The following is a 25,930-nucleotide window of genomic DNA, read 5'->3' as shown; positions in this document are numbered from 1 at the left end:
ATATTCCGTTGCTCAAAATTCATTGGTTGTAATCTTTTTTCGTTTATTTCATTGACAACTGCTGCCACCGTCTCCCGAATTCCTGTTACCCGGTTATTACGAACTCTTTTTGGTTCAGGAAGACTACCGCTATGTTTAAATAAATTAAACACATGCTTAACTCGGAATTTCGTCAAATTTTATTCCGGAAACCGTTGCCTCAGGTCTCGAATCTTATCATCAGACATACATCTGCGATATTCTTCATACACACATTTAGATTGTCTTTTTGTGATGTGGCTAAAAAAATCAAATTTATATGCCGAAACAGAAGGGTTTTTGTTTGCTATTCAAGACCAAATAATCAACACCAAGAATTACAAAACATACATAATCAAAAACCTAAATATAAGAAACGATTGTTGTCGACTTTGTAAAGAAAAATCCGAAACGACCCAGCAGATAACTAGATCCTGTAGCATCCTGGCACAAACTGACTACAAAGCTAGACACGACAACGCAATCATTCACAAAGACTTAGAAACAAATCTAAACTTCATCCAAGATACAACACCCTATTACACTTATATTCCATCTCCATTCCTTGAAAACACCAAATACAAGCTATATTCAAATCGCAAAATACAAACTTACAAACAGAAACATTACATCCAGCAGACCAGATATCATACTTATAAAGAAACACACCAATGAAGCCATTCTCATTAATATTGCTGTTCATACAACACACACAACATAATACAAACATATCACACCAACATTTCAAAATAGATGCAATTTATCAATAGAAATAAAAGCAATGCTAAGTCTTGAGAAAATTTCAATTCTACCTTATTGTTCGCAAGTTTCTTGAACAATCTGATCATGTCAGTCAGAATAAGTTAGCACCAGTAGTTCAAAGTAGTGTAGCTCACATTTCAAGTGATGCGCGGATAAATGATCGGTAGTTAGGCTAGTCTTTTAGAGATGGAGTGAGATTAGAGAATAATAGCAGACGAATTTGTATGCTGTAATTCTAGGATCTTAAAAGTTTCTTATTAATTTATCTGATTAATGCATATCATTAGTTGGTCTTAGTCACGGTTGTAGAATAGGTTGATACACTAGCATACATTTGCATATTATGCAAATGTATGCTAAAAAAATTAGCGACGCGACGCGACGCCAATTGCCGATCGCGTCGCCTGGTTTTTGACGTTTTAAAGACACCATAGAAAGACACAGAACTCTATAGGCATCTGTTTATAACCGATGTAATTAATAAAAGAAATCGGACTTATCGATTCCGATCAAATGTCATTTACAAAATTTTGTATTGTTCATAAAGCAACGTAAACGAAAATCCCCAAAGTAACTAAAATGATTACCGCTCAACAAGGTAGAGGTGCTAGCTGTACGTGTCCTTTCCTTCCATTAGTGTACAAACCTATCTATTCTACAACCGTGATCTTCGTACGTACTAAGTCTTGCCTGAATGCCGATCAGTGGGGGGTCCTAATAATAATAATCTAGTTTATTTTTTATCATTTCCAGTAATTTTCTCATGTTTCAGATCGATTCTGTAAAGGAGTCTATGCAATATCCGTATCAGGTCGGCTACCAGCTGGAATAATACGGGAAATGAAGAGTCGTGGAATTGTGTATAGGCCAAGAGATACAAGTCAGCGTTAGAATGTATAGAATAACATTATTTGTTACAATATCATTAAGAAGTTAAAACGAACATGTAATTACTGTATGTTTTTATAAACAAGTATGAATGTATCCTATTTTATTCATATTTTTACCTTGATTATAGTTTGATATTAATTCTATAGTTCTTTCCAACTTGTTCAACTTTTCTTCGCTGCTACCCATGCTTCTTCCTTCCAAATTTTGCTTGGTCTACCTCTCTTCCGTTTTTCAACTTCCTTCGCTGCAAATTTGTGTCTATTTTTTTTTTTTTTCTCATCCCTTATGGCTACTTGCACCAGCATTCTTAAAGCTTACTTATCCTTAAGAGTTCCGTAAAGTGGAACGAACCATCAAGCCCGGCTCAAGTACTTTCGAGAAAGGCTGAAGTTACGCGGTCGATTTCGGCGGCTTCTGAGAAGGAAAAGTGTTGGAATTCGTCACAGGGGTACAGTAGAGAGTGAGGTGGTGTCAGGTTCATTTAAGCCACCGCTCATCCAAAGTTTGTACATTCAAACAAAAAATTGCCTGCTTGAAAGTTCTGGTCAAGTGATTCAGTTTTTGTGAGTTTTGAAAATAAAATTCCTCTTTAAAATTGTAGGTATCTATTTTTAAAGTGAAGTATAACAAACTTGTTATTAATATTTTTTTTACTAAAACCTGGACGGGGTCACAGTGAGTTCCGACTCTTCACTGCAACCGCACCAGTACAATAAAAAGGAAGTTTTTTTTTTCTGCAGTTACCTTCTTCCGCAATCATGTGCTCTAAACAGACGCAACGAACCAAGGATGACAGCTTGCTGCATCCGGCCTAACAGTATCTTCGCAGAGTTCCTGCAAGCTGGAATGCTCTTCAATTCCGATAGCAGCGTAACCGCTACCGGAGCAGAGAACTCGATGACGTGCATAGTCTTGCGTTCTTTATCGATGAGGACCATATCACGTTTGTTGGCATCAGTGGCAGCTCGTCATGGGAGGCAGTGCCTCCCCTGGAAAAATGACTATTAGTTTTTTGTATGGTTTTTTGTTTTAATATATGTCAACTTCAAATATATTTTAAAGATATATTGAATATTGCAAATAACTTTTATAGAACACTGATTTGTTAAAACGCGTCTTGGTAACATACTTTGAAGTACGCGCTTTCGACAGGAATAAGTGCTGATCATCACCGTGTAGGCTAGCTTCAGACAGAGACATGCCTCAGATAGACGGATATCTTCAGCATGATTAGTCAGTGATGCTAATATGTTTTTGAGAAAGACAATAGTCAGCAGTGTTATAGAAGTAGGCTTAGAGAATGTTGTTAGATACGTAAGAGATTAGAATAAACAAATAATTGTAGAAGCTCGTTTTATTAATATTCTAAAACCAATATAAAACATGGCGCAGTCGGTGCAGTAGTTTGATGAACGAATAATTATAGTTGAAGAAAATGGATATCAAACCGCCGAGAAAGTTTAGTTTTGAAGGAAATGTGCAGGAAAATTTCACAAAATTTATACGTCAATTTGAAGTTTATATGTTGGCAAGTGGTGGAAGCCTAAAAGAGGATCCAGTAAAAATTGCCATACTCCTTAATGTATTGGGAGAAGAGGGTATTGAAATATACAGTAACTTTGAGTTGACAGACGCACAGAAGAAAGTATATAAAACGGTCGTGGAAGAGTTTATGAAGTATGTTAATCCTAGGAAAAGCATAGTCTATGAAAGATTCTTGTTTTACAATCGAAAACAAGAGTGTGGTGAATCTTTCGATCATTTTGTGAATGATTTGAGGACTGCAGTTAAAAGATGTGAATTCAAAGACTCCGAAGAAATGCTACGAGATAGGATAATCTTTGGAATATCTGACAAAGAAGTACAGCAAAAGTTAATTGTTAAAGGAAGTGTCACCCTGGCAGATGTGGTCACCATGTGTAGAACAAATGAAGCAGCCAAGGGCTATATACAGACGGTGCAGACAGAAGGAGCGAAAGCTGTGGAAGCACTCCAGAAGAAGAATGCAAGTTCAGAAACTTATAAGAAGAAACAGCAAGACGATAGTCAGAAGAAACAAGAAACAGTAACGAGATTTTTGTGTACCAGGTGTAAAACAAAGCATTGTGTTCGTAATTGTCCTGCTTTTGGAAAGAAGTGCCACCGGTGTGGTAAAATGAATCACTTTAAAATTTGTTGTAGAGTTAAGGAAGTTAGAGAAGTTAAGAATGACGAATTCACTGCTAGTGGTTCAGAAGCAACGCTTATGGTGGAAGGCATTAAGAAATATTGTTCGGGTGTTAACACTGTTGGTAAAGCGTGGTATGAAGATGTAAAATTATGCGGTTCTGTTGTGAAAATGAAATTAGATACTGGGGCGGAGGTTAACACAATTCCAGAAAAGTTAGTGAGGCAAGTCAAGTGTATGAATAAGATAGTCAGGGACACAAAAATGTTGTTAGAGTCATGGGGAGGATATAAAATTAAGCCTTTAGGATTTATTGACTTGGACTGTACTGTTAAAGGTAAACGACACTTGATTAGTTTCTATGTGTGTAATAATAATAATCAACCTTTGTTGGGATTAAATGCGTGCATTCAGTTAGGTCTCGTCAAGAGAGTAAATAATTTAAAAACATTAACTGAAGAAAATTTTCTTGATGAAAATAAAGATTTGTTTGTGGGAACAGGTAAATTTGGGGGTGTACATAAAATATTGTTAAGAAAAAATGCGATCCCTGTTAACAGACCACCTAGAAGAGTCCCAATTTCAATTAAAAATAAATTAAAATTGACTTTAAATGATTTAGAGCAAAAAGGTATAATAAGTAAAGTTAATAGACCAGTTGAATGGGCTAGCAATTTGGTTATTGTTGAAAAACCGAATGGTAGTTTAAGAATTTGTCTACATCCAGCTGATATAAATAAAAATATCGAAAGGGAGTATTGCCTTATGCCAACAATGGAGGAAATAACTGCAAAATTGAAAAATAAAGTTTGCTATACTGTACTAGATCTTAAAGATGGTTTTTATCACGTGCAACTTGATGATAAATCACAGCAGATTTGTACATTCAGTAGTCCGTTTGGGTATTATCAATTCAACAGGTTACCCTTTGGTCTGAAAACAGCACCAGAGTTGTTTCAAAAATTAAATACAAACAATTTTGGAGACATTGAGGGAGTTACTGTATATATTGATGACTTATTAATTGCAGGGGAGACTGAAGAAGAACATGATGCAATACTCAATAAAGTTATTGATAGAGCCAGAAAGTTAAATATTAAATTTAATCAAAGTAAAGTACAATATAGAAAAAGTCAAGTTAAATATTTAGGTCATTTATTTTCAAAAGATGGCATGCAACCAGATCCAGATAGGATTAAATCAATAATTCAATTAAAAGAACCCAAAAATAAGAAAGATTTACAAAAGGTATTAGGCATGTTTAATTATTTTCGAAACTTTTTGCCTAATTTGTCAGAAATTACAGATCCATTGCGAAATTTATTAAAAAATAATATAATTTTTTCATGGACTGAACTACATCAAAATATTTATGATCAAATCAAAAATATGCTTACTGTAGCACCTGTACTGACAAATTTTGATGATAAAAAAGAAATAACGATACATACAGATGCTTCTAAGAGTGGTTTAGGTTGTTGCTTGTTGCAAGAAGGAAGACCAGTCTCGTTTGCATCGCGTAGTATGACAACAGTAGAGCAAAATTATGCTCAAATTGAAAAAGAGTTTTTGGCTATGGCGTTTGCAGTAAAAAAATTTCATCTTAATATATAAAAATGGATGTTGGTATATATATATATCTGTGATCGATAGACTCCGAAATCGTTTGACCGATCACCATGAAATTTGGCACATGTAAGTGGTTTTTCATGGAGAAGGTTTTTGTGGTATCCGCTTTGCTGTAACTAGCCACTAGATGGCGCTACAGCACATCAACTTCTACACCGTTCAACCGATTCTGATAAAAATTGGTACACGTTGGCATTTGACTATGGAGAATATTTTCGCCCTATCCACTTTGCTGTAACTCGCCACTAGATGGCGCTGCAACACATCAACTTCTGTACCAATCAACCGATCCTCATGAAAATTGATATACGTTGGTATTTGACCATGGAGATTATTTTCGCGTTATCGATTTTGCTGTAACCTGCCACTAGATGGCACTGCAGCACATCAACCTCTCTGTTAAAGTATTATGAACTTTGAGAATCAGCGGCACACATATATCTAATACTACTATATTGCTATCAGGCCTCAAAAGAGTCCGAAAACACAACGGCAGAGCAATACATCGGACCTCTTTGTCTCTCTATAGTACCAAACAGTACTGCTCATATACTCATACTTGCTTGATTTTTAGTCGATAACGTGACTAGATGTGTTTTGACATTTCATACGTTCGCTTCTATTTTGTGTACGTGCGCACAGACCCTCGGTACTTTTCTAGACAGAAAACAATATCTTCCGTCTCCCTTTGTCCGTGAACACCGTTTCTATGTTACTTCTGAAGAGTTAGCAAGTATTAGATATATGGCGGCACCAATGACAGCATTGTTTTCGTTGGTATTACAACAAAAATCGTATTGACCGCAAAATAAAATCATTAGTGATGTTCACTGTCTACAATCCTCAGTAATAACAAAGAGTGAATTACTAGAGATTACTGAAAATGCCATCCAAAAAATCAAACTGATTCCGCGCATTCCAATGGTTCCTACTGATTTGCCCTTTACATTCAAACGACTAGGTACAGTTCCTGTGCGTCTTGCTTTCGCGATGGCAATCAACAATGCCCAAGGGCAGTCTCTGCGCGTTGCCAGATTAAATTTAGGAAATCCATGTTTTTCGCATGGTCAACTGTATGTTGCTTGCTCCAGAGTAGGAATTCCAAAAACTTTGTACGTCTATACACCAAATCGAAAAACCAAAAATATTGTTTACCCACTAACGTTACGATAGATGTTAGTATTGATTAAAATGTGTTCAAGTTGTTTCAGTTATAGTGAACCAAAAGCTATAAGGTTATATGGCCATCATAAAATCATCCCATTGTGTCGAAGTTAAGTTGTTTACAATAGAAAAGGTTTTAGGGTCGTAAATAACGTGTCCAATGGAGCTCGACCGGCTGTTGTGGTTTCGTTCAGGGGCGGCTTTCACTAAATATGTAAATCCACCACTCCACTATTTCTTTACTACCTGCAGCCGCTGAGGGTTCCGAAATCACCACTCGCTTTGAAAGCCGGCCCTGTTAAATATGAGCAAGAAATGTTGAGAAGACGATTTATTGCCAACCGGTAAGCTTAGTACGAACCACACAAAGGGGGTACTTATTTGCGGTCAACTACTTTTATAATGGTCATATAACCTTATACCTTTTGGACTAGCATATATAGCGAATACAATAGTCAAAAATTTTGTTCATTCACGTGAATTACTAATACAAAAATGTGTACATTGTGTATACTAATGAAAATAAATGGAATATCATCAATATGAGTTATCTTATTATTCAGTTTTCTACAACGCATTCTGCGCTCCAGACCATACATTTATATCCACATATATACAAAGTAAATATATACACAAGCAGGACAACGTCTGCCGGGTTCCGCTAGTAATTATATATATGGCAAGCAAGTAACAATCTGTACTGATCATAAGCCACTGGTTTCAATAATGAATAAAAAAATTGCTGACATCATTTCTCCTAGGTTACAGAGAATTAAATTAAAACTGGTACGGTATGATATAAAATGTGAGTATATGCCAGGAAAATTTTTACATGTTGCTGATTTGTTGTCCAGAAATTATTTAAATGATCCAGTGGAGGATGATGAATCGATGCTTGAAGTAGTACATAACATACATGCAATTGTAAACATTTCAGAGAATAAAAAAGTAACATTTCAAAAGGAAACTCAAGCAGATCCTGTTCTAAATAAAGTAAAAGAATATTGTTTAACTGAATGGCCCAATAAAATACATAATATTGATGACAATTCCAAAATTTTAAAATTTTATCACAGTGTTAGAAACGACTTGACTATTGTTGACGGAATAATTTTGTTTAAAAATAGGTTGTTAGTACCACCAAGTTTACGTAGAAGTATGTTGAATTTACTTCATGAAAGTCATTTCGGTGTTAATAAAACTTTAAGTCGAGCAAAAGAAGCATTATACTGGCCAAATTATGATAAAGAGATTATCACATTTATTAAAAGTTGTAAAATTTGTGAATCAAATCGTTCATCAAATGCAAAAGAACCATTGATAAGTCATCCTTTACCGGGTAGACCATTTTCTAAAATAGGATCAGACATATGTGAATATGCAAAGAATAATTATTTAATAATTTTTGACTATTACTCTAAATGGCTTGATGTAGTTCCAATTAGAGAGAAAAACTCAATTGAATTGATAAAACAGTTTAAAAAATTTTTTGCTAACTTTGAAATACCGGATTTACTGATAGCTGATAATATGCCATATTCTTCTTATAGTTTCAAAAAATTTTCGGATGAGTATGGGTTTAAAATAACAACAAGTAGTCCACATTATCCTAGAAGTAATGGCTTTGCAGAAAGTGGGGTAAAAATAGCCAAGTCACTTTTAAAAAAGAGCTGTGAGTTAACAACAGGTTTAATGTCTTACAGATCGACAAAAATTGTTGGTGTAGGTCTATCTCCTGCAGAATTAGTTTTTAATCGAAAGATCAAAACCAAACTGCCAGTTCCTCAACGTACTTTAGAATTTAACACAGTTGATCCAAACAATGTAATCAAGAAATTACACACCAAACAACAACAGACAAAATACTACTATGACAGGACTACAAAAGCTAAACCTAATTTTGTGAACAATCAAAATGTTACCGTACAAAAGGGAGGTAAATGGGAGTCGACAAAAATTGTAAATAAATGTAATGAACCTAGGTCATATATTGTAAAAGATAGGAAAGGCCAATTGTTGAGAAGAAATAGTATACATTTAAGGGATTCTCTTAACGAATACGTTCCTATTATTAACTGTGACGACAATGATGATGACAAATTTATAGATGTATCAAAGCAAAGTGTTAGTCAGAGACAACGAAGAACACCCTCGCGATTTAAAGACTATATTTTGTACTAATTGTCATGTATTACAATTAATAAGGGGGGTGTTATAGAAGTAGGCTTAGAGAATGTTGTTAGATACGTAAGAGATTAGAATAAACAAATAATTGTAGAAGCTGGTTTTATTAATATTCTAAAACCAATATAAAACAAGCAGTGCTTTATCAAAGCGCCAGCGCAGGCACCAACGCCTACCATCCTTAAGCCAATCAGATCGAATTTTTTAATCTCACGATGAAACTGCACAATGCTGAACAGGGATGCTGAATTCATTTAGTGTGCATTTAGTTGTGCATTAATTAAACGCGAGAAAAGGTGTTCACTGCATGTGCATTGCCAAAGTTATGTAGGTATTCAAACTTTTAAGTTAACTTGAAAACATTAAGACAATGCAAATGTCAGTTTTCCATTTGATAGGAATATAAGAATCTCTAATTCTCTAACGACATTGTAGAATTTTTTTTAAAGTTTAAATACTTAAGCACGGTTTTCTTACGACGAACAATTGTATGTCAAATATTTAGGAACCTCTCATCCAGATTTGAGCAGAACTTTATTAAAGCACTGATTAATATATTTAAATCAGCCCTAGATCATATGAATTAATATTTAATGCTAATAAAGCAAATTCTCCTGTCTTTACACCTCGATGGTTTTTGTGAAGCAATTAAATGTTTTTTATTCGAGAAGTGTATCTATACTTATAGAAATATGTTACTGACTCAGAGTTATTTGCATTGTTTTCATAAAAACGGATAAACAATATGTCTTTTAACAAAAGTAATTGCGAACATGTTAATTAATACCTGCTGATTTTGAAACGAAAATGTTGCCTCCCCTAACGAAAAGACCACGAGCCGCTACTGGTTGGCATATATACGCCTGACGGTCGGGAACGGATAGTTCCAAAAAATTTGACACCTCTCCTTCCCGACAACGGATTTAATATCTCCCGGCAAATAAGGTGGCACCGGTTCCTGTTCTATCTCATATGAGTGCCAAAGATGGTAATGTAGCACCCGTAATGCCGCGTTATGTCGATGGATGTACGCAGAGACTGATTTTCCCGAACATGCCGACAGCAAGTGCATAAGCGTCTGTAGCGCCCTTCGACAAGCCCTGCAGCTAACAGGCACCAAAGTGTTTATCACGTTATCTTGGCAGGCCGCGATGAATCCCTCAGTTTCAGACATAATCCCGACCGACCTTGGATATTTGAAGGTCAGCCTTGTTGACAAACTCCGTGTCTCGATGTTCTGGTAGAACATACCCTGTCTATCAACATGCTGCCTGTACAACATATTCTGTTCAGCAACCTTTATTTAGATTCTTAGGTGGTCGAGCTGCAAGTCGGTTGCCAACTCAAAGTTGTCTCCTCGTCGCCGGTCCAAAACTGAGACCAAATTCTTCAGCGGCCTTAAAAATAAACTCGTCCGCCCTCGCGTTCTCGTGGCTGTTTACCATTCGCACGAGGGGATCTGAGTTCTTAAGGATCTTCAGTGCTAATCCCAGGACCACTCTGCGATGCATGCCTTCCAAACTAAGGAGTCCCCGGCCTCCTCGATGTCGTGAGAAATACAAACGGGGAACGGAAGACTTAGGATGCAAACTTCGTTGCTGCATTATCTTCCGGACATCCCTGTCGACCTTGTGCAACTCATCAACTGTTCACTTCACTACTCCAAAGGAGTAGAGCAGGACTGAAACGGCAAGCATACCGGTAGCTGACAACTTGTTTTGTCCCGTGTGTTCGGAAGACCAAATGTTCCGAAGCAGGGTCCTATATTTGCCGCGAAGAGTTTCTTTAACCTTGGGAGCGTCATGTGCACGCTGTTGCTCTATGCCAAGATATTTGTATGTCTCTTGTCATCCAGATCTCTGAAGATGCTTCCGTTAGCGAGTTGCACGTCTTGAGAGAACTCCGGCGATCGTCCTCTCCGCAAATGGAAAACTGCGCGCTTGTCAGCTCGCAGTTCCATGTCTACGTCCCGTGTATACTCCTGGACCCTGGAGAGATTGTTTGGAATCTTTCTCATCCAGATAAAACAAATGGGTGGTCTGATGCCTCCGATTGCTTGGTGGTCCACACATATATCCACAGGTCCGCTTTAAGGCAATGGAGAGCTGCAGCAGTGAGATGTAGAACAAAAGGGGACTTAGGGAATCACCCTGAAAAACTCCCCTTCTGAGCATTACCAACTCCGATGTTATGGTGAAGCGAGTTCGCCAAAGCGGCAACATATCTTTTATGCATCTCCCTAGTGGGGTAGACATCGCAAGACACCTGAACAAGTGAAACAATAACTCATGCGATGTTGAATCAAACGTCTTACGGTAATCTATCCAGGCCATGGACAGAGACAACGCTTGTAGTGAATAGAGTCCCTGGTAACAACATTGTCTATTACCAAGTTCTTTCTCTCGGTAACCCTCCACGTTCCTCCTTATTTTCAATCGGTCTCTTAAAAATTGTTGCCTGCCAGACCTTTGGAAAATTGCAAAAATTATACCAATGTTTAAGAGTGGAGAGTCAGCTAAGGTTTGTAATTATCGCCCTATATCGTTGTTGTGCAATTTTTCAAAGATGCTTGAATTTATAATTTATAAACAAATTTATTTTCAAATACAAAGTCGACGATCACCTGTTCAGCATGGCTTCACTGCTGGTAGATCCACTAGCACAAACCTCGTGTGCATGTCCCAGAATATTGCTGAAACATTGGACAACAAAAGTCAACTTGACGTCATCTACACCGATCTCGTTAAAGCATTTGATAAGGTAGACCATCAAACATTAATCAATAAGCTTGCGAACATTGGTTTGTGTAACTCATTATTGAATTTCTTTATCTCATATTTATCTTCACGAAAAAATTATGTTTTTAATAATGGCTACAAATCAAGTTGCTATATTGCATTGTCAGGTATTCCACAAGGATCTACATTAGGACCCTTCTTATTTTCATTATACAGGTGTCTCAGAAATAAGTACATTAATTTTAATCAGTTATAGAGCTCATTGAACTCAACAACTTTTTTTAGTAGAGTTTTGTCAAGAACTTTTTAATTATCAAGTTAAAAATTGTTAAAGTTATACCCCAATTAAGGTTACCCGCCCATGGATCCTTAGTCACCCATGGACACTAATAATTATTATAATTAATAATTTATGGTCAAAAACAGTTACTAGGATACGGATTTTCCTAATCTTGTCAATGTGACAAACATTTAGAGAGAAATTGAAAATCCTGCTCCCTAATGGCGTACGGAATTTCATCGGCCCAAATGTGGATGTTGAACACCTTCCCTCGTGTAACCGACCTCATCAGTTGATGGTATAAGAGATACAAAATTTGCTTGTTCGTTTATTTTTCTATTAACCCACTCACAAAAGTTTTGCCTACGTGGTAAGTCTGTTAGTTTCAATAACTGAACTTTCCGGTTCTGAAAGGGGTACATTTGTTCCCTGAGTATCCTCCAAATACTACTTTCCGATACATCACACTAGACAGTGATACGTGCTAGTGCCCGGTCGAACTTCACCACTATTCAAAACAGCCTCTTCAATATTAGCAAGTCTATTGACCCTTTTCCTGTAAGATCGTAAAACTTCCATCGTGACTTTCCGTGCGCACGCATCTTCAAAACCACGTTGGAAATAGTATCCGGCACTCCGGCAGCAGAGCAAAGGCCTGTGACCACAGTATAGACAACAGTCAGTATGGACAACTCGTGTCGGCGCCTTTGATCTTTTTGACCCGAATTTTAAGCCGTCATCGGTGGTCGTTGTCCAAAATATTTCTAGATGTCGCCACCCAATTTAAAAAGGATCACAAACGCTTCATTTTAAAATTGATTCGTGTACACAATTTACTATACTTTGTGCAAATGAATTTTTGGAAAAGACTTAAAAATAGTGTAATAACAATAACATTTTATAACTAGTTGATCTTAGAAACCACACAGTCTATTATAATAAATAATTAATTAAGCGCCCTATAACGGGGATGCCATGTTGAAATTTAGATGTGGCCCGCTTCTCTGATTACGATTTTACGTTTCATTAATTTCTTTTTCATGATGGCTGTAAATGGTTGTAAAATTCAACGTTATTAGAAAATGCTAATATATGTACATTTAATTTTTTTACAACAAAAAAATTAACAGTAAACAATGGTCCTATGAAAACGTGAACAACGCTTTTTAAAATGTCTCTGTGAAAATTACACTTAACTGCAATAATTACACCGGAAGATCAGCCTTAAATCATCAAAACCAATGCAACTAAACTGCCAAATTTCAAATATTTCGCAATTCACATTAACGTCACTAGATAACAAAAGTACCGCAGTTCAATGCCCCAGTGTGTAAGAAAGGGAAGTACCTTGCGTTGCGCGCCCTCATACGGTCACAAGACAAACGACCACCCATGAAAACGGGTCAGTAAAAACAGCGAGTTGTCTCTACTGATTGATATCTATACTGTGCTGTGACAACAAACCGCTTTGACAGAATGCAACCGGCTACACATGCGTAGTCTGTCGCTCATTGGTTAATTTTAACTTGGCGCTCCAAAAATCTGACTTCGCCTGCGCGATGTTGTCTCACTCTGTATCATTGGAATTTATATAATGTCTACTCACTTTGCTTACAGGAAAAGGGTCGTACGTAACTTACCCCGATCCTGAGATCCAGGTTTAAAAGATCCGTAGTCTCGAAAATGCTGCAACGTTCTTAAAACTGCGCACATTTGGCAGACGACGATTTGGGAGGCAGTGTTGGGGACAGATACTTTTAAAAGTATCTAGATACAGATACAGATATATGGAAGATAAAAGTATCTAGATACAGATCGTTTTCGATTTTTTCGAAATGTATCTAGATACAGATACAGATACTTTTTGAAGCTTTGACGAATAAAATAACTGAAAACATGTTTATGTATTTTTTTATGTATTGTTTAATGAATTTTTTAAAATTAACATTTCGAACGTATTGCCACCTAAATTATTTCTTCTTGGTGTCAGAATTTGGTTTCCGCTACTAAACACCCGTTCCACAGGTGCAGAAGAAGGAATTGTGGTGTTAAATTTAAAAAATAAACATTTTACTGTAGCATAGTTATTCAAGACTGAAAAATCTTTTCTTTTTTCCTGCAAATAGGCCATCGCTTCGCTGTTTGATGTGTCGCAAATTGTGCAATATTTATTATGTACGCTTAAAAAGAATATTTGTTTTGTTTTTATTCCCATACTACAGTATCCAAATTGTGTTTGAGTATATCTAATAATTATCTCCAGCATTAAAATTAATATTTCAAAAGAATACGGGAAATGATTATTCTGTGCTGAAGGTCTGTTGTCGGCAACCTGTCATAAATTATTATTCCTCAATATCGGCTTAGGATGTTTTTATGACCATGGCCGGTAATCGTCTATCCCGGTGCGGGAGGTATATAAATTTTAGGAAGAATTGCTGGTTCCGTTTAAGGCAAAATAAGTAGAATTTCTTAGAAAGGTATTTAAACCCCTTATAGGATCAAAGGCTGCCTGGCAGGCCGGAATCACCAGAGTGCAACTTTAAATTTTCAGATTTTTGTTGAAACTCATTTTATTTTAATCTCGTTTCACGATTTCTGAGAATACATCACGATAAATTATTCTACCGAGGGTTGTAGAAATATTAATTTTATTGACCAAGATAATTACACTTAAACATAATCGGCACATTCTAGGACAAAACGGACCTGCCAAGCCCGCCTCGCGTAAGGTCCAACAATGAAAAAGTGAAGAAATGACACATGTGGCAACAGGAAAAGATGCTACATTTGTCTGAAAAATGAAGATATAAAACAGTAACAAATATACGATTTATGCGAAAGAAATATATGTATTGCACATTCGATTAATCGTTTACAAAACTAATTTGTGCTAACTGAAAAAATTCATCATTATGTAACACGCAGTTATTATTTTCTAAAAATAATAACATACCTTAAACAAATATTTTTACTATTAAAATTACTCTTATTTAATAACACAAATACAACCAGCGGGCCTACCGGACCCGGGTTGCTCAGGTACACAGATAAAGTACATTGCCCCGACAAGGGTAAAACGCAGTGAATAGTGAATTGTGGTTTATGGTTTTTAAAATACCATCTTACGATGGCTTAGATTTATTACCCCTCGGGATTATATTTAAAGATGTATAAGTACTAAAGGCTACGATGTAGGAAATGATGGTATTTAAAATATGAAAATTTCCGTGACAGAACACTATTAATTAGTGGACCTCTTACCTCTATTTTTGTTTATGTGACCAAAATCACCAACATGAAGTATCAAAAATTACTACTAGTATCTCAACTAATAATTACTGAAAAAAAAGTGAAATAAAAAAATGTATCTGTATCTGCGCCACTAATTTTGTATCTAGATACAGATATTTTGTGCTTAAATTCGATTGTATCTAGATACAGATACTAGATACCCAAAAATGTATCTAGATACTTTATTTAGATACAAGTATCTAGATACTGCCCAACACTGTTGGGAGGTTTTCTGAAAAAATTCGTTGGGGGCGAGTGTCGTTTCTCCGAGCTTTACCGTACGTTAAAACGATATCGGTGCATTCCATATTTGAAAACAAAGCCATTTCAACACATTTCGTCTATAAATTAGAAATCTGTGCCAAACAAATTTTAGAGAGACAACGTTTAATAACATTGACATAAAAATAATTGTCAGTGTCAAAACGGTTGCTACGGTACCTTCTTCATTGTTGTAGTGTTGCTATTATTTAAGTTATTATTTAAGGTGAACATAGACGGCTCGTGAATATATGGGTGGGAAAATTCGAAATTCGACTTGAGTTTTCGAAAAAATGCTAGATAAAAAAGTTGTTCCGTTTCACGAGTTCTGTTACTGGTTAAAATTAATGTACTTATTTCTGATACACCCTGTATGTTAATGATGTAGCAACTGTATTTAAACACAGGTTCTCATGTTTGCAGATGACATAAAAATATTTCGCAAAATCGTAGGTTTTCCTGACAGTTTGTTACTCCAAGAGGATGTCAATAACTTTTTCAACTGGTGTAGAGATAATTACTTTTCAATTAATATTAACAAATGCAAGATTGTTACGTACAGTTTATGCAAAACACTTGTTATCTTTAACTGTACAATTAGTGCCAATGCGATATCGAGATGTTCAACTGTTAAGGATTTAGGAGTGTTATTTGACAATCAATTTTCATTCAATTCTCATATAGAATACTTAGTTTCAAAGTGTATAAAAATGTCAGGTTTTATTTTGAGAAACTGTAAAAGTTTTAGTGATATTCAAGCACTTGTTACTCTTTTCTTTGCATTGGTACATTCTAACGTACAATATTGCTGCGTTGCGTGGTTCCCTTATTACAACAAACAAATTATGTTACTTGAAAGTGTGCAACGGAAATTTTTAAAACATTTGTATTACAAAGATGTTGGAACCTGGCCAATGAGAGGATATTCTTACACATTTTTGCTGCAAAAATTTAACTTTGATACACTCAATAATGGCAGAATATTAGCAGTTTTAACTTTTTTGTATAAATTACTTAATAATCATATAGACTGTAGTTCACTGTTGTCAAAGTTAAACTTTCATGTACCGAGTAGATATGCTGTAACACAGTGGCGGCTCCTCAGAGGAGGCAGGGGAGGCTGAGCCTCCTCTGTTTTTTGGGGCTGAGCTTCCTCTAATTTTTTCGATGAAACAATTTGTACATATTTTTGTAGACATTTGTTACTTTTCAGAATATTTTGTTTGATTTAATTTACTTTCATCAGATATCAGGTTAAAATGTCGAAAAAATTATATTTGCGCCCTTACAATCATAATTCACACCACTCCTCGTTTTGCTTCAGCGATAAAGGCTAGCCTCCGCCGAGAATGCATCTTACTATTGAGACCGCAACCTTGACGCATCGTCATTCGGTACTGCATTGGCTAAAACGTTGATCAGGGTGCCGCTTCAGGCCGCTAGCCTCCGGTTAGTTCATCTCTTTTCAGATCAAGTCGCACGGATAATTTTATCTCTTTCTTATTAATTGGAGCGATCGGGTGTAAATTGGAAAAACATTGAGGTGGTTTCGCGTGCTCCCTATTCAGTGGTGAGTGGTGTTTAGGCTTTAGTACCTACGTAAAGCCTAATGTGTTTTTTGTATCATTTATTTGCGTTTTATTTCTGATCGTTAAAAACAGCTGGTATTATCGGCATATTAATACCTATTACTTATACTTAACGAGAATGAGCAACGAAAATAATTCAGTCTCATGTGCAGATACGTAAATTATCTATTAAAAAATGAATTTAGTAGCTTTGATTGTGATAAAAAGATCGCTATAAAACAAAAGGGGAGACCAACACCACCACTCCCATTAATGGTAATGACAGGAGTAGGGTCAAAATATGCGTGACGCGGTGCGCAGAAGCGATGCGCAGTGGTCGTTCCCGTGTGGTGGCGCTGCGATCGGTTTGTGTCTTTGCTGCGGCGCTGCTATGGTTTGCGTCTTTGCTATGGTTTGCGTCTTTGGTGAATGTTCCGGTAGATGTCTCTTTTCGCGCGGGAATTTTTGTGTGTGAAAAAAAGCACAGTTGCCTCACGATGGATTCGAACCCATCGGTCCCGCCGTGCTGTAGAGTCGCTTGTATCACACGTCCATCACGCCCGACGCTGAACAGTAGGAATAATCTCGAACTGATGATAACGCTGGCCTGGCCTGTCGTATTGTTGGTTGTCTAATGTTCGGGCGGCGGCGGCGGCGGCGGCGGCGCCTCCTGAAATGAAAATCCCTGGCTCGGGCCCCCTTGCTTTGGTGTGTGGGGTTCTGACTGCGGTCTTATGCGAGTTAAATCTGGGGACGCGGGCTCCTGACGTTTTAAATTTGGGGGCGCGGGCTCCTGACGTTTGAAAATTGGGGCTCCTAACCCTAATCTCTTAAAATCTAACCTCACTTTTCGTACGAAATTATTATAGGAATAATCTCGAACTGATGATAACGCTGGCCTGTCGTATTGTTGGTTGTCTAACTTGCTTGTTCGGGGGCCCCCGGACACTGGTAATTAAAAATAAAATCCCCCTAAGCCTTAATACTGGGGCTGGGCCCCTTGCGTATAACTTTGGTGTCTGGGGGCCTGACCTCGATCTTATACGACTTAAATTGGGGGCGCCGGCTTCTAACGTTTTTAAATTTGGCGGGTAATTTAAACTCAAAAACTCTCTGGGCTCTTAACCCTACTGTCTTAAGATGTAGACCTTTAAATGTAACCTCACTTTTTATTTAAAATTATTATCGTTAAATAGTAGTAACATAAAATAAAATTTCCCTACGTCGGGGGGTCGGAGTTCTGTGCTCCAAACACCAGTGTCTTAAGATGGGGGCCCCCTACGCCTTAAGATGAGGGCCCCTACGTCTCAAGATAGGGCGCAGGCCTCTGATCGGGCCATGTGTTTAAAAATTGGCGGGTAATTTAAAATAAATGTAGGGCTTAAATCTAACCTCACTTTTCGTACGAAATTATTATCGTAAAATAGTAGTAGTAACAAAAACAGAAGCATTTTTTTTTTTAAATATTTATTTTTAATCACGTAATAACAATACCACTCAGGTTAACATTTTTCCTTAAATCGAACTTCATATATTTTCTTTCGATGTGAATCTTGTAATATAGGTTCCAAAATGGATTCCAGTTGTTGTATCCGTCTTCGAAATCGTTCACCATCTCTAGCGTATTGTTGCCATATAGCACCACATCTTGATTGACGATAAGCAAAGGACCATTTCACCATTAAATGAATTTTTGGTGGCGAATTATCGAATTTCACCACTCGCACACAATTTATGAATGACATCTGCTTCATAGTCATCAGAGCGTAAGTTATGAATGAATGAATGAAATTGAGAAATCTTTATATATGAATTTATATATCCATAAAAAATGCTAGATGCAGGATTCGAACCTACGCTCTTAAATAGAAACAGAGCTTAAATCTGTCGCCTTAGACCGCTCGGCCAATCTAGCTTATAGACGAATACATTAAAAATTCAATTATAATGTTAACATTTATTAAGGTCCCTCTAATTCTAACCTCACTTGTTATTCAAAATTATTATCGAAAAATAGTAGTAACAAAAACAAAAAATTTAAACAATTATATATTTATAAACTTACAATACATTTGAAAAAAATAAAACTATCCATTATAAACAAATCTTAAATCTAATTAACATATAAAATATAAAACCAAAAATAAACCATAGAGCACAAAACTAATGCCTAATTAACTAATGAACACATTTTACATAATTCATTTAAAAAAATAAAAAACAATATATATGAAAGCAAAAACTATAACAGAAACAAGAAAAACTAAGAAGCAGAATTAATATAATTTTTAATAGTCTTCATAATCAACTTTCATACTTTTGGAGTCTTCTTCTTCTTGTAGAGTCGTAAATCGATCTTCATGTATTTTCTTTCGATGCTAAACTTGTAATCTAGGTTCTAAATAGATAGATTCCACTTGTCGTATCCGTCTTCGAAATCGTTCACCATCTCTAGTGTACTGTTGCCAAATAGCATCACATCTCGATTGGCGATAAGCGAAGGACCATTTCATCATTAAATGTATTTTCGATGGTGAATTATTATCAAATTTCACTTGCGTACAATTTTTCGACGCTGAAAGCGTCTTTTGAATCGTTATCGGTTCGCTTATCAATAGATATGAAACCTCACATTTCCGCGCGAAGATAATAAAAAAGTTGAAACTAAATTGAAAAAAATTATCGGTTTAGATTTATTTTATCAAAAAATATATACTTACAATAAAGGGAATCCCTTCACTTTTCAGCTTAAACTCCTTCTTCGATAATTCTGAGAAGGGATTAGATTTTTCTTCCTCATATGAGCGAATTAGAAACTGTAGGATGGGTTAAAGCAGAAAACGAAGAGAAAATTGATTCAGGGGTAAAAGCAGTCGTTGAAATAGCTGCTACTACAGAACATCTTCCAACTATTATAAGAATTTTGTAATAAATAATGAATCATCACATGATATCGGTTAAATTTATCCATGAATTTTTTTCCTGTGGAAGACCCAACCATTTAACAAAAATTTTTCCTCCTTTGCGACGTACTACTTTTTCGATTAAATATACGTCTGAATATTTAGTTTTTTGAAGTTCGTAATTATAAAAAGATCCTTTTATCGGTCGCCCATCGCTATCTTCTAATAGATATGTAACAGGATTAGTCTGTTTAATTCTCACAACTTTAAATATTTCCGTAGACCAGTTAGGTGTGTAACCTTTTTCGAACAATAATTTTTCTTTGCTGATTCTTACAAAATCACCAGGTAGAAATTTTTTGTTTTTGAGCACAATTTTCTGTCCTCGATTAAATACTTTTATCTCTCCTTTGTTAGATTTGTTAATTTCTATTGGTTTCTTTCCAGTCGTACGATGAATAGATGAGTTGTATTCAGATGTGACCCGTTCTAAATGATTTAACCATCTATAGGAAGCGTTCAAGGTTAGCAGTGGAAAAAGTTTAGATTTAATAGTTCGAATGACTCTTTCCGCGATAGCTGCCTTTTTTACGCTGTATGTACTGTAATGATTAACTTTGTATTTTTGCATTAATTTGTTGAAACGATTATTATAAAATTCTTTTCCTTGGTCGCTTTGTAAATTTCTCGGATGTCGTCGACTTCTTTTAAATATGAACTCCATAGCTTGCACAACTTCTTCTGCTCCTTTTGTTTTGAGCGATTTAGTCCACAAAAATTTGGAGAAACAGTCAATTACGACTAAAATGTATTTGTATCCACTATTTTCACTAGAGTAGGAACGTAAATCAGCCAAATCGATCTGCCACAAGTCATCTAAGCCTTTGATTACTGTATGTCTTCTAGGAAATGTTTTCCGTGCTGGTTTAAAAATTTCGTCGACCACTTCCCTCTTTGTATCCGTAATTAAAACATTTTGTTTTTGAGGTGGTCGCCCTCGTCTTCTCTTGTTTGTATTAGGGGTTTTATTCATCTCACTGAAGAAGCTTCTTCACTAGACTTCAGTCTTTTGCGTTCAGGATGTAACTGCTCTAGTTTTACTATTCGATCTCTTAATAGATCAACATCTTTACCATTTGAACTTAACAACTCTTTCCATTCGTCTTTGATAACTTCCATTCGATGATTTATTTCACTATTCACGTGTGTATTAATTTTTTGGGTTAGTTCAGTTAATTTTTTCATCGATTTCGTTTTCAGCTCATTTAATTCGTTATTGAGACTCTTTATTAAAAGTTCGACTTTTTTGTTTAAAATCTCTACATCAGAATTAAACTTACTTACAGTTTCTTCAATTTTATCAACTCGCTTCTGTCGTAAAGCAATTTGGTTTTCTATATTCGATATTGCCGCATTGAACTTATTATCCCACAATTTATCCGCTTCTGCAATGTTCTTGTTTAACGCTCTCAGTGCACTAACAAGGTTATCAGTTTTTTTATTAAAATCTTCTTTAATCACATCTGTATATTGTTTCGTACATACGTCGTTTTTATCATACGGTAATGACACATTACAAATTCTATGATTCTCCAAATTTAAATTTCCGTCTTTGGTAAAACTAAGTTGCTGTTGTTGTTTCAACAATATTGATTTCAATGCAGCCGTTGAAGAAGATGAAAGAAGATTATTTCCACGAGCACGTCCGAACACGTCTCTAGGCATTTTGATACTGAAATCATTGCAATCAATGCTGTAATTATTAATTAGATGTTAATAGATGACGTCAGCTTCACGTAGTTCCTCTTCTATTGAACGAATTTCATTTATATGTGTTGTATTACCAGCTTTTACGGAAGCATGTAATAAATTTAATCTCTCTACTAATTCGTCAAAAGCGTCATAATAAACGTATTCGGTCACAAAATTGTTATTGTACAAACCACGACCAGACTTTTTTCCTAGCAGAGGAAGTGTCGGAGTTGAAGTATTAGGTACACTATAAGTGCGTTGTTGACGCATTAATGTGGTTCTGGTTGGTATAATCGATGCTGTTGGTGGTGTGTTTCTACTCGATGATAAAGTTGGTGAAAAACTGGGAGATGATTCGTTATTCGTATTAATTCGTTTAGATCTTTTCTTTTCGGGAAAGTATTCAGTAATCTGTGGAGTTGATTTTGACCTTTTTTTGTCTGTTGTTTTCGAAAATAGTGGTTGTATATGCTGAAGATATTTTTCACCTCTAGATCCTTTTATCTGTTGTTCAGGATCGTAATCTCTCTTATGAGCATTCGAAATTTCTAACATTTGCTTGTAGATTTTTCGATCTTTATCATTAATGACGATAGTCTCACTGTCGGGATTTTTACTGAAAAGTAATGTATAAAGTCCTTCAGTGGCAGGAAATAGTTGATTATTTATTTGAAAATCTCCATTATCGGTAATGTTTAATGTTATATTCCCTAAATGAAATTTATTCGTTTCCAGATCGTATCTTGGCCCATAAACTTCATCATTTTCTTCATTTAATACTTTAATAATAGATGGTTTTGATATATCTGGAAATTGACTAAGAAAATCTTCAAAGACTTCTGGTTGTTTAATATCTGAGAGATTTAATTTTGATGCGGTTTCATACTCAGTTTTCATCTCTTCTTCTTCAGGTTTATATTCAAACACTTCTTCGTCCTCTTCGACATCTTTTTCAAAATTTTCATCAAGAGTTTCTTCATCGTCTTGCTGTCGATGCAGTTGTTCGTCATCGTTCATCATGACAGAATCATCTGTTTCTCTTTCTTCATCGTTTTTTGCTCTATTATTGCTGGATTCTAACGGTTGGTTTATTGATCTGGGCGGTAAAAACGAAAATTCCACTACTCGTTGATTTTGGTTGCGACCATAAGTTTTTACTCTTTTACTCATAGATGGAGTCGATAGCTCTCGTGCTTCGTTATCCCTTTCAACAATTCCTAGTTTTTGTGGTTGTTGTTGGTGTTTATACGTATCATCAATTTTTGTGGAAATTTCCTTAAGAGGACTAAGAACTGGTGTAAATAATTTGCTTAATGCAGCATCTTGTTCTTTCATGCCTAGCGTTAAAGCTTTATACTTTTTTCTAATAGCATCCGACACTTTAATAATCCGACGTTTAATACGATCACTTCGAACACTGGAAATAGGTTTATCCATATTGAACGTTCAATATAAACTGCAACAATCCCTTCCTTCTCCAGTATTTTATACTGAACCTATAACAGGAAACTTCTGCATCTGTTTTTAGAAACTGTACTGATGCTGTTTCGGAAAAACAGATCTTTTTTCCAAAACATTAGGTGCTGTTATCGCATCTCACTTGTTTATTGAATAATGTACTGATCAAATCCTTTGCGGTATCGACCACTGTTTAGATCAGAATCTTTATCTATAACCAGAAATCCATATTTGGCCTTCCAACAGATAGTGCATACGTTTTTAAACTCTTGAAAAGTCATATCGGTACCTACGTGATCTTCATAGACGTGTTTCAAATTTCTTTCGTCCTGTTTTAACAACACTAATAAATTTGCATTATCTCTTATTAAGTGTTTAGGGATCCTCGTATAATAGTCCAGTCATTTTAGTATAAAAAAGGGGTCAACCTCGGAATGAGAGATAATAAGCTGAATTTTTGTATATACCTTCATTTTGGCGTTCTAAGCGTTGTCTCAAAAGTCTCATAAAATCTCGTGTCTGCGTCTTAAGTTATTCAAGGTCAAAGGTCAAGAAAAACAGTTTTTTGCAATTATCTCTGTTGCTATTGCTCCAATGATGTTAACATCTAGTATCATAATTGTAGATCACAAAATTTGGGACAAATTTTATTTGAAACATTTTTTCATGCGTTCAATGGTTTCTGAGATAGAGGCCGGTGAGCGCGCAGCGCTCATCCATACGCACTCTAATGCAAGTTCAACCGTGAGTATCTGTGAATACTACCTTGGATTTTGAATAATTTGTATTATTTATCAAGTAATACAATACGTATTTAATAACATTTTGCATATTTTCAATATATTCATTAAAAATACTTACCTACTTTGTGTAAATAAAAACTCATTTAATGAAATACTTATTGTATATCTTAATTTATTGAAAGTAGATTTTAAGTAGAAAAATAATTTTAAAAATGTGTAAATTTTGAAATACTTATTTAATAATACTTAAAACTGTTTTTTTTTCGAGTGACCGCTTTATATTCACTGAGTTTTTTCTCGTGTCAGATCGTACAATTTTGAAAATTATGTCTGATTTATGTTTTATTTGTGAGAAACCACTTTCAGAAGGTGATTTTGTTAATGTAGTGCGTGGCTTGAAAACTTTAAAAACTGCTAGTATCGAAAGAAATGACGGTCACATAGACTTCTTACATACTTTAACTTCTGTGAAGGTGCATGTTGAATGTCGAAAAGTTTATATCAGTAAAAATTCCATAGCGGCGTCGAAACGACGCTTAGAAGACGATCAACCTTTACCATCACCCAGTGTACCTCGTAAAAAAAGGAATGAAGCGTTTGATTTCAAAAAACTGTGTTTATTTTGTGGCCAAACAGCTGATGCAGCAGCAGAGTCAAGAAAAAAAGAAAAGTACCGACGCACGATCAGTAACGTAAGTACTCTGGAATTTAAAGACAATGTCATCAAGAGGGCAGAAGAACGAAAGGATTTCTTAGGAGAATCAGTCAAATATCGTTTACTGTTTGAGTATGACTTGATCGCAGTTGAAGCAAAGTACCATTCTGTTTGCTATACAAATTTCTTGAATGGAACACCATCTACTGAGAATAAGCCTCGTGAAGATAATCAAGTTACTGAAGCAATGCAGGAGATTTTTTGTTATATAGAAAACCATGAAGATTCACAATTCACATTAAAAGAGCTTAAAGATGTCCTTACGGAGTATGTTCCAGATGACAAGACTATCATAACAAGACTTCAACAAAAATATTCAACTGACATAGTGATTACGAGAAAAGTAGGATCATTCACTATCATATCTTTTCATGACACACACGCTAATATATTATCAAAAACTTGGTACGAAAATAAAAAAAATACTCCGGAAGAAGAACGATTAAGGATTGTCGAAGCTGCAGCAGCAATTGTTAGGGAAGATATTCGAGCGTCGGTAGTCGAAACAAAGTCTTATCCACCTCCAAGTAAAATGTTAGATAATATTAATGAAGAAATACCTAAAACTTTACTGCATTTTTTACACGAAATCATATTAAAAAACAGAAAAGGAAGAACGGATCATTTAAGAACGAAATGCACATCGATAAGTCATGCAATAATGGCTTCGATACGAGAACGATCATTTTCATCACAACTTCTGTTAGGACTTTCTGTATTTCTTCATAGAAGATATGGATCCAAACGACTATTAGATATTTTATCTTGCTTGGGATTTGCAGCTCCGTATAATAATACTGTTCAATATGAAATTTCAGCAGTTTACCATCCACAACCTCGTATTTTATCATCAGAGTCAGGTGCACTAGTACAATATGTTGGAGACAATGCAGATATAAATGTCCAAACTCTTGATGGTAATAATACTCTCCATGTTATGGGAATGATTAAGATTGTTACTCCAAAAGAAGCTGTTATTTACGATAAACGCATACAAAAATGTACAACTAAACCAAATGCAAAAGAGTTGGCTGCAATATCACATGTATCTCTTCTAGCATACGAAAAACCCGTTGTGCCTGGATACAGCAAAATTCAAGTCGAGAATCTGCATGATGATCTAGCACTAACAGAAAGAAACTTAAATGCAGTTGATTTTTTTTGGTTATACGGAAAGTGGAGAACTATTTCACCATTGCCAGGATGGAATGGCTATCTTGAACAGCTAACCAATAATAATAAGTATTTTTCAACTTCTCAGGTTATGTTTCTTCCTTTTATTGATCATCCTGCCAGTAATTTAGACACGATTTATACCACTTTACATTGCGCCATAAACACTGCCAAGTCACATAGACAAAAAACATGTTTGATTACTTTTGATCAACCCCTTTATTCTAAAG

General features: G+C 35.6%; 2 protein-coding genes across 2 annotated transcripts in view; one reads left to right on the top strand and one right to left on the bottom strand.

Moving 5' to 3' along the window:
• The window catches only part of LOC135123762 (transcription elongation factor SPT4), a 34,617-nt gene extending 32,853 nt beyond the window's left edge, over positions 1 to 1,764 (top strand). The window contains exon 5 of the mRNA XM_064048642.1: positions 1,553 to 1,764. Coding sequence (XP_063904712.1) covers positions 1,553 to 1,671 — 119 coding nt within the window. The 3' untranslated portion in view covers positions 1,672 to 1,764. The remainder of the gene's footprint in view (positions 1 to 1,552) is intronic.
• Positions 1,765 to 10,589: 8,825 nt separating this feature from the next.
• LOC135123173 (uncharacterized) lies at positions 10,590 to 11,348 on the bottom strand. The gene is made up of 2 exons (XM_064047669.1): positions 11,130 to 11,348; positions 10,590 to 11,080 (listed from the first exon to the last, which is right to left on the bottom strand). The coding sequence occupies exons 1-2, from the start codon at positions 11,192 to 11,194 to the stop codon at positions 10,759 to 10,761; spliced, it is 387 nt and encodes a 128-aa protein (XP_063903739.1). The 5' UTR covers positions 11,195 to 11,348; the 3' UTR covers positions 10,590 to 10,758.
• Between the last annotated feature and the right edge of the window lie 14,582 nt (positions 11,349 to 25,930).

Source organism: Zophobas morio, unplaced genomic scaffold (genome assembly GCF_036711695.1).
Source record: "Zophobas morio isolate AGI-343-1 ecotype UQ-CSIRO unplaced genomic scaffold, CSIRO_AGI_Zmor_V1 ptg000006l, whole genome shotgun sequence".
In the NCBI taxonomy this organism is placed as follows: Eukaryota; Metazoa; Arthropoda; class Insecta; order Coleoptera; family Tenebrionidae; genus Zophobas; species Zophobas morio.
This window is presented reverse-complemented; position numbering and strand designations above follow the sequence as displayed.